This window comes from Xiphophorus hellerii, chromosome 10, assembly GCF_003331165.1.
Source record: "Xiphophorus hellerii strain 12219 chromosome 10, Xiphophorus_hellerii-4.1, whole genome shotgun sequence".
In the NCBI taxonomy this organism is placed as follows: Eukaryota; Metazoa; Chordata; class Actinopteri; order Cyprinodontiformes; family Poeciliidae; genus Xiphophorus; species Xiphophorus hellerii.
This window is the reverse complement of record NC_045681.1, coordinates 19,925,239-19,934,999: the sequence shown is the minus strand read 5'-3', so window position 1 is coordinate 19,934,999 and position 9,761 is coordinate 19,925,239. Positions and strand designations below refer to the sequence as shown.

At 39.5% G+C, this 9,761-nt stretch overlaps 1 protein-coding gene across 1 annotated transcript; it reads left to right on the top strand.

The window, feature by feature from the left end:
- Window positions 1–5,463: 5,463 nt before the first annotated feature.
- Window positions 5,464–8,745, top strand: LOC116727182 (uncharacterized). The gene is made up of 4 exons (XM_032574426.1): window positions 5,464–5,626; window positions 7,459–7,824; window positions 7,967–8,091; window positions 8,168–8,745. The coding sequence occupies exons 1-4, from the start codon at window positions 5,551–5,553 to the stop codon at window positions 8,342–8,344; spliced, it is 744 nt and encodes a 247-aa protein (XP_032430317.1). The 5' UTR covers window positions 5,464–5,550; the 3' UTR covers window positions 8,345–8,745.
- The last annotated feature ends 1,016 nt before the right edge of the window (window positions 8,746–9,761 follow it).

The following is a 9,761-nucleotide window of genomic DNA, read 5'->3' as shown; positions in this document are numbered from 1 at the left end:
TTAAACGTACACAAAGATGAAACAAACCAGAACATGACACCGCAGATGTTGGCACGCGCTGACAGGCCGCTACGGTATAACAAGCTAATCTTTCAATATATAGTGAGATTTGATGCCAAAAGAAGACACATATAATTCATTATCTACAGGAAGGAAGTGCCATTTCCCTTTTCAGATCTAGAAGACCCGTAGCCAACCCGAGACCTGTTCTACTGGAGCTCTCTTCAGGTCAAAGGTCATCTTCACTTTAGGCCCAAAAGTGCTGAGGAAATCACATGGAAATGAACATTCTGTGCAATTTTCTGTTGTTATAGACAGTTTACTTATTAACAGCACAGTAAAACATAATTAGTGTAATTTATTTTTACTCTAAGGTGTATTGATATTTTCTGGTCTGATGGGGTTTACAACAAAATATGACTCAATGCAGTCTTTCTTGGCTCTGATTGGTTTATCAGTCCCTGATGATGACTCCTCTACCTGAACTACTGAGAGCTGTGATTGGTTCTGAGGCATTCAGGTAGAAATATCAAATATGATTTAAAAGACATTTGACTTGGTAATTGAACACCCTGAAGTTGGAAATTGGGCCTCCGTTATTTGTGACATTACAAGCGGAAGGCTTTTGTGACAGGTTTTTCAGACACCAATAAAAACTAAACTTATTGCCAAAATCAAGCTGGGTGTTTTTTTTTAAGTGCTTGGGATGTTTTTGAAGCACTAGAAACCAAAATGGGATACGAAAACATGCAAAATCTCAATTCTGCATAATAGGTCCCCTTTAAATAGTTTTGGATGTTAAATCCTAGACTCATAAACATTCCCCTTTTAACCTGTAGTACCAGTTGTAGAGTATGATGTCATTTAAATTTTACTAAACAAAGCTTAGTTGGATTACTCGAAAATTCAGCGTTTGATTATGTTAAAGATCAGTACAAGTTGTTGGGGTGTAACGACACAAAACTACCACTGCACCTGACCCACAAGAGGGCAACCACATCCCCAATGTGCATCATGTGTTAGAGATGCACAAACCAAACCCACACAAACATGATGCGCATGGCCCACAAAAACAGCAAATCTTGGAGGAGAATGGTGGATATTCCCAGGATCAGGTGATGTGTCTGAGACTTCCAGAGGAGAAGGAGCTGAAGCAACAAAGCTTCCTTCATTTCTATTCTGTTTGGCAAACGCTTCGACTAGATTTAACTGTTTAAACCTCCTGCAATCTTGCGGCAGGTGTCACAGTCGTTCAACGGAGAAGCAATGTGATGCGGGTGTCGGCTCTTTAGTTCCCGAAACCATGAAAAAAAAACATTAAAAACTCATAAAAGCGCACACGGGGGCAGAGCAACCTGGCTAAGACTGCAGATGGGCTAAAAAACTCCAGCAGGGTCGACTCGACCTCAGGTAGGGCTAAAAGTGCGCTTATTCGTTTTCAGCTAGCATCACTGACAGCGACATTTAGCTTGCAGAGAGAGTGACAAGTAAACAAAAGCAAACTGATCAATAATATTTAGGTTTAGGACGTACATGTGCCCAGCCTCACAGATGCACACAGATGTGGGCTACATAGTTCTGGCACAATAGACCTTTTTTTCTCCACAATTTTGTTAATAATTCAGGGGGAAAATGGCAGAAAATCCAATAGCTTTAAGAATTTTTTTTATTTTTTTTTACTCAAAAGAAAATTCTAAATTTGGTTTTGGGGTCCTCTGTTTCAGCTAATAATGTTAATTACTGCAATCAACAGTCAGACGACAAGACCGCAGCACACCGGCTATGAACTCATTGCATCTCCGACAAGGATGTTTATGTTATAGCCTATATGTATGTATCATCTAGCGGTACTAAAAGTAACACAGTAAAGCAGCATGCAATGTATTATCAGCAAAAGTATCACCTGGTTTATTATCTTTGGTTCCAAAGAACTGCTTACAGCAATGTTCAAAAATAATGCTTAGTGGTAGAACATCAACATATAAATTAACTTGGATGCATGAAAATAAAATTGCGCAAAAACAGAAAAAATTAAAACAATAAAATATCAAGAAAATACCTGATGTAAAACGAACAATTGCAGTTACTGTAACTCTTTCAGCAGTGCCCCTATGTTGACCTAATCCCATTGTCAACTGGTTGCAAATTTTGATTTGCTCATTTTGAGAGTTAGCGTGAAAATAATTGGTAGAAAAAGCAATGAACTGCATCTATAATTCTTGAATAAGTCAGTGAGCCCCACTTGACTTTTGCCCTGCAGACAAAAGCGATATATGGTGTCTGCAGGGATATATGGTGATAGTGAAAACTTCAACAGTCATGTCTTTCGGAGAAGGAAAAGTTTTCCTTAAGAGGCAGTGTTCCTCTGATTTTCTTTTAACTTACCAGTTAGATAAGTATGAGTTGCAGATGCAGAGGAAACAGCGGGTACAGAGGATGGGAGTGCCAGACGTAGCTCTGTGGAGGATGGAGATGGACATAAGATGGAATACATACACACATATTCATGACATACTTAGATTAAATTAATATCTCTTAAGTGCAATTCTTATAGCTAAAAATTAAATATATAATAGGTGAGTGTTTCTCTCATATGATGCATTAGTTGAGCCTAAGAATGTTCTGACTCCAAACGACTTTGTCAGTGCTCCTAGAGAAGTTTCACATAACTTATAAGTTGATGTAAAAAAAATAATGTTTGTAAATTATCATGTTCACAGCAAACAATATACAGTAGCTCTAACCATTGCATAGCTAGTAGCTCGTCAATATATCAAGATAGTTAGCCTGATGGAAAATAAAAACAACATTTAGCTAACAAATGCCATACATTGAGAAGTTTTAATTAGCAAAAACGCCTCCTTGAAGACAAAAAAGAAAAAAAATGTGTGAGGCCAACCACGAGAAGCAACTCATTTAAAGTTAAACTCCGTTTCACGGAAATGCAAAGAGGATAGCATAAATTGTTGGCTGGTTAAATGGACCGTACACGATCGCTATCAAGCTAGTTTTCCATTAGCACCTCTTTTTTGATAAACATTACATTACCAAGAGACTTATACCTTTATTTTGTTTTCTCCTCTTTTTCTTTTCTCTGCCTCTGAAGGATAAGTCTTTTTTTTTTTACATTTATTTTGCTGACTTGTCTTCCAATGATGCTTTGGAGGTTTGGACGGGTGAAGCCTGACCTACCACCAGGGGGCCCCCAAGAGCAATTTCTCCTTTCTTTTTTGCACGTCTGAAGATGTATAGAGATTTTAGATGCAAACTGTTATAATCTGACACTGGAACATTGGACCAATTTCCGATATCAACCCTAACAAACTGTTTTGCTTTGTATAATATTACTGCTTCAATTAGTGTAGCTCTTTACCATTCTATCATTTATGTTGGAACATTGCACAATCTTGCAAATAATGCAAAAATCTCCTAATCATTCTTCAAATCTGGATAATTTAATGGGAGAGAAACAATCCATCATTCAAACTGACTTGTTGGATTATGAGACTAATTTATTTACAGATACTTACATTTCTTTTAACTCTCCTGCAGTCTTAAGAGACGGGGTCTATATTTTTTTATTTAAGCTAGCGGAACAAGTCGGTGTTGGGCCGGGGCCGGGCTATTGACCGGGCCCTTGTATGTATTATTTTCATCAGGTTCTTTTTAGAAGGGATACGGGAAATGGGAAGATTATGTTATGAATTACTGAATGGAAAAAGAATCTGATTATGCAAGTTAAACTTCATCATACTCCTGTTCAGACTCACAGTCACCGAACAAGTGGTGTATTTACATGTATTTGAGCATGTATATTTGGTAACAAGGTATTGTATTTACACTAATAAAATATGAAAGTCTTTATTATTATGTTCTGTTGGCAAAATGCCTGTATACATTCTCAGTTGTAAAACTTTTTACGCTATATGTCAAGTTATTGTACATCTATTTATTAATTGTTTAGGATAATTTTAGTTAGACTGTGTCTTTTATTGTTACTCAATGTTAGTAACGCCCTGTCTTGTATCACTGTGGGATAGTGAGAAACGTCATTTCGATTCCCTTGTATGTCTGGACATGTAAGAGGAATTGACAATAAAGCTGATTGATTGATTGATTGATTGATTGATTGATTGATTGATTGATTGATTGATTGATTGATTGATTGATTGATTGATTGTATGAAATAAATGATCATCATCATCATCATCACTACAATCAGTCGGTCTTGTAAAGTTTTTAGCAACCATGACTGAGTAACCTATATAACCCTACATTCCTACTGTGTTCTTCAGGAGAGGGTCTACTTTCTCCAGTTCTGGTCAGACGTGATAGAGGCTTGGGAACCTGAAATCCTATTCTGTCTCCCATCCGGGCCGGGGGCCCACTGCCCTCCCAACCTCCATAAGATCCGCCATATTATGTAGTTTCAGAAACTGACGGTCTAACAGGACAGCCCTTCCCCTCCCCGCTGTCCGATATTTGAAATTTGTTCTTTGTTTAATTATTTCCAGTGTATGTCTGTAGTGCTCTTAGTGTTTCTTGACCTCTAAAGAACTTTGTTGTGTAACAGGCATTGATGCTATTTCCTTCAGCCGATTCACACGGCAAATTACAGTGAGTCAACTCCGACTCCAACTTTTTATGTTGGCGTGTGTGTGTGTGTGTGTGTGTGTGTGTGTGTGGGTGTGTACTGTGCGCGTTTGTTTGTAATACCTTGTGGGGACCATTTTCCTGACATACTACGTTATGGGGACCCACTGCTCCTTGCGACAAAGCCCGGTCCCCACAAGGGGAAACCCTGTTTTTGGGTCAGGAATCAGATTTAGACTAAGGTGTGAATTGAGCTTTGGTTAGGTCAGGGATAGGTATGTAATGGATAGGGTTAGGATAAGGGTAAGGTTTAGGCTGCAGAAATGAATGGAAGTCAATGGAAAATCCCCACAACGATAGCCACGCAAACATGTGTGTGTGTATTTCTGCTGTGTTGTTTTTGTGCCAACATGCCATTAGGACCGTAAATCTCTGACTTCGCCCTGCCATCTTGCTATGCTAACCTCGGGGGAATTGGAAGCGGGCTCCGTCGAGGGTTTCAAAACATAATTATTCATCAGCTGTGAGGGATATTTTTAAAAATGTGTATAAAGGGAAATTATTTTTTTTTTGGTTGTTGTTCTCAATACGGTTCCTTTTCCGGCCTCTTAAAGTTTCAGAAGCTTCTGACATTTTTTTAAAGCTCGAGCCCGTCAACATTCGTTTCCGAGAGCAGTGACATTTTCTTTCAGGACATTTTAATATCTGCCCCAAATGATGAGTGATGGAACATGAAATAACGAAGCCGACAACAACAGCCCTAGGGCCCTTTGATCGACTGCAGCGCAGCACAAACACTCCCACACACCCCCAGTTTGCACCCAGAGTCATGAGTTTCCTTCGCCAGCCACAAAGAAGGCGTTCCTGTGACAGTCGTCCCCTTCAGCCTGAGAGGTTCCTCGCAGCGTCTCAGACGTCCTGTGCGTGTGGCGGCTTGCCTGCAGCCCCTGTTGCGGGATGAAAGCCAAGTGGTGGAGCTGCCTGTTGGCGCTGCTCTGCATGCCTGCCGAGGTGATGCTCAACACCTGGACAGGTGAGTTTGTTTACGCTGGAGTGAAAGTGGGAAGCAAAAGGTTTTGGTTGGGTTGGGAATCTGAAGAAAGTTAACGGCTCGGATTTATCTTTCGGTGTGGTGTTGCAGCTGCTGCACGCTTCACGGCTCGATGCTGAAACAGTTTTTTTTTTTTTTTTTATCAACGTGCACCTGCAGGTTAAGCTGCTACTTTCTATATTATGTTGCATTTGTACATTGTCTTGGAGTTTGCTGCAATATTTGATCTTATCTCAAACCATAATGTGTTTTAACTGAGATTCTCTGAACAACCCAAATTTATGCACGATTGTGAAGTGGAAGAAAATGATGCATGTTTGTTTGTAACAGGCATAAAATGGTAATATGCATTTGTATTCAGTTCGCCTTACTTTGATACCCATAAAAAAAAAAAATGAGAGCAATCACTTTGTCTTGAAAAGTTCCAAAACAATAAAGCACAATTTGAACATCTAACATCATCAGGGAAACAGTGAAAGTAACTCTGGAGGACCTGCACAGATCCACAACTCATTTAATAGAATCTGATGAGATGAAAACCGTTTTGTGGCTCACGCAAACAAAGGTGGGCTTTATAAAAAATATATATCTATAAGATGTTTAATCTTTGCAACAAGCCTTTCAGGGGACATCAAAAACATTTGGAAATAGGTGTTCTGGGTCATAAAAGACCGAATTTGAACTTTTTCTGCGCATCACTTCTCAAGACGCGACACTGGCAGCAGAACCACAACCATAAATGAACAACCGGAGCTACAAGACCAAGTTATATTCATGTGTTAAAAAATGTAGCCACGGCTCTCTGTTTAGCCACAACATAGGCTAGATGTCATTGCAAGACATGAATATTGACGTTCATAGATGCTGTTTTTGCAAGAATGGTCAACAATTGCAGTTTCTATTTATGCAAAGCACTAGAGAGTCCAACCCCAAAAGACTTGTAGCTAAAATTAAAGTTGTTCTACAAGTACTGACCCAGAGGGACTGTATGCAAACGCACACCAGATTTTTCTTTGTCATTTTTTTAAAGATCATTTCTAAAATCTTTTGCGAGGCAGTGTATTTGGTCCTCCCTTTTATTTTTATTTTTTTTACAGATCCAAAGAGTTCAGATGTACAGCAGAAGGTCTGTAATGGCTAAAATTGCATGAGTGCATGAAATGTTATAAAATATCATTACATTGAGTGGGCCTGTCACAATAATCAATTAATCACATGATAAATGAAAACAAGCTCAATAATTTCAATTGGCATGATTTATCCTTTCCTCTTTTCTTCTCTTTCGACCAGAAACAGATGATAAAAGTTTTCAGTTTGGTGTTTTGGTTTCATCTAGCCCCTTTTTGTGAAGGACAATTTTGTTGTTTTGTTTACTTATCTTTGGTATTTAAAATGTCTCCCAGTCCCAGTGTTAAATGTCCGTCACAATTTTAAGTGAATTGCTTTTTTTGGGAGTGTTTTCTTGCATTCTTTTGCCATTACCATTATGTTAGTTGAAAATGTTCTCAAAGCAACAATATTATTGTTTCTCGCAACAACCTCTGGGACGATCTATCGTCCAATTAAATTTGTTACCGTGACAGGCCTAACGTTGAGCTGAGACTTTCGTATTTTTCTATAAGTATACAGAAAAAAACTCTTTCATACATCACTGTACACTTTAAAAAATATATATTTAACCCTTTAACTGTCACTGCCAAAACGTCTCTAGATGTCAGTCAGTGGGTCCATGAGGTGTCCCCATGACACCCTTAATCCATTGATACCATCATGTTGACTTGGTCTCTAACAGTCCATCTCTTTCTCTCTGGCAGCTTCCCAAAGCCCCTTGTCCATTTCCAATGTGTGGATCAATTCGTCGCTTGAGATCAAATGCTCCACATCCCTAGAGAACCTTTCGGGCCTCTCTCTAAAAAGGCGCTTCCTTGGAGACGAGCAAATTCTGTACCTCAACTTTGACAAAGGAGTTGTTACCAAGAACACTACAGTTGATAAATTTCAAAACAGAATTAGCATAACCAAGGAGCAGCTGGACCCAGGAGCCAGGTATAAGTTTAAGCTACAGCTGTCCCTTCTGGGGCTGGAAGACACAGACTTGTATTACTGCAGCTGGGCCTACATTGACGAACAATACAATAACGTTAACTTGGAGAGCAATGGGACCGTCATCATTGTCAGAGGTGAGAGGGAATGTGCTGCTTACTCACATCAGACGAATTGCAACGTTACACGTTTATTCTTTAAGCACTTTGAGCTGCCTTGTCGTTGAAATGCACGATGCAAAGAACCTTGGCTTAAAATGTCCGACTTATTTCCTCACAGAGGGCAGACCCACGGAAGAATGCAGCAGCCGCACCGTGGATCTGACCCTGATCTACCTGAGCATCGCGGCGTTTACCGGCGTATTTCTGATGTCCATCGGCCTGATGATTGTGAAGTGCAGGAGGGTACGTGCGACCTGGACCGGATGAGAGTTTGAAACTGTGTTCAGATTAGTCAGACCATTTTCCGTCCTCCCAACAGTTCAAGAAGAACTTCACGCCTTTCAGAGGTTACGCCCCTCCCTTGCCTCCGAGACCCTCGCGACCCCCCAAACCCAACCAGCCTCGGAACATCTACACGCAGCAGCAGCAGACCGTCGATCACTGCCCCTACATGATGACGTCCACACAAAACTACGGCATCTTTGGCAATCTGTGATGCTAAGCGCCGATGCAAACTGATGATAAAATCTAATATTTGCAGCAAGGGCATCTTAAAAGCACTCTGGCTGGAAATAGTTAGCGGAACTGGTTGGCTTTATGCAGTGCCTTTCACTTCCTTGACATCTAATTTACTGTTTTTGTCTGCAGAAATGTGTCTCAGCTACCACATCCTGGATGAAGCGAGAGTGTACAGGTGTGTGTGAAAGAGCGAGGTTTGTTTGTGATGGAAAATTGCAAAGTTAGCTGTTTCCATTTCTGCTTGTTGTGCAGCTTTCCTTGACCCATTAAGGTTTCGAATGTACTTCAGAGTCTCACGCAAATATGTTTGTCCCTTGTATATAATGTGTACTTTTGCCTGTTTTAATAAGTTAAATAAATGAAAAATGTTCAAAGTCATGCATTTGTCTCGAAGACGCCTGGAGTCCATGCTTTTTAAGTTTCACCACACATCTGGGCTCTGATCAGGTTTATTGTAAAAAAATAATTCAACAATCTGCTTTGGGGGAAACATTTTATTGATGCTGAAACTGATTTAGAGAGAAGCAAGCATCTACTGGAGGAGACTATGATCAAGAATGGAAATTATGCTTCACTTTAATAACAGAAATCTGAAAAGACATGGAGTTCCACCTTCGATGACGGAGAACGTTAATAAGAGCAAAAAGGAAACTCATGTTCATATGTTAGGATGGCCCAGTCAAAGTCCAGGTCGAAATCCAATTGAGAATCTGTGGCAAGCTCTGAAAAATGAAACAAAGGGGCAAACTTTCACTTTCTAGATGTAAAAAGATGGCAAGGGGAGTTTTTACAGTTAGCACAATTTTATGAAAAAAAAAAATTACATTAAAACCATGAAATACATTTTAATTTAAATTGTGACAGCTACACTGAGGCATACCTGGAAGAAAACACACGGTTGTGATTACAGTGAAATGATAAAAGTATTGATGCCAAGGGGCTCATACATATGGCACATTTTAATAAACATGCATCGTTTTCCTCCCACTTCACAGTTCTGTACTCGTAGTCTGTCACATAAAATCTGAAATAAACACATTGAGGTTTGTGGTTGGGTTGTGACAAAAAAAAGTGAGAAAAAGCTTAGAGATTTGAAAACTTTGGCACCACACCGATGAATTAATCTTCCCTAAATCTGCTGAGCTTCAAATCAAAACAGTCTGTGGCAGATAAAATCCTGTCTATCTGAAACAAAAAAATGATAAAATTAGTAGGACTTCCATCTTTATTAGTGCATTCCATTCCTACAGGTGGGTTGGAATTTGACTCAGTAAAATCAACTAAAAGGTTTGCTGAAACTTATATTTAGATGGATATTTAGAAATGTTGCTATTAGTTTAAAAGTCGCAACCCACAACCTTAAAATCAAATATGGCTGCCATGCATAGTTAGTG

Bases quoted from the DNA above. Each gene is read 5' to 3' on its own strand.
- LOC116727182 (XM_032574426.1), top strand. From the start codon at position 5,551: ATGAAAGCCAAGTGGTGGAGCTGCCTGTTGGCGCTGCTCTGCATGCCT. The intron at 5,627-7,458 runs GTGAGTTTGTTT...TCTCTCTGGCAG, and splicing joins GATGCTCAACACCTGGACAG to CTTCCCAAAGCCCCTTGTCC. The intron at 8,092-8,167 runs GTACGTGCGACC...TCCTCCCAACAG, and splicing joins TGATTGTGAAGTGCAGGAGG to TTCAAGAAGAACTTCACGCC.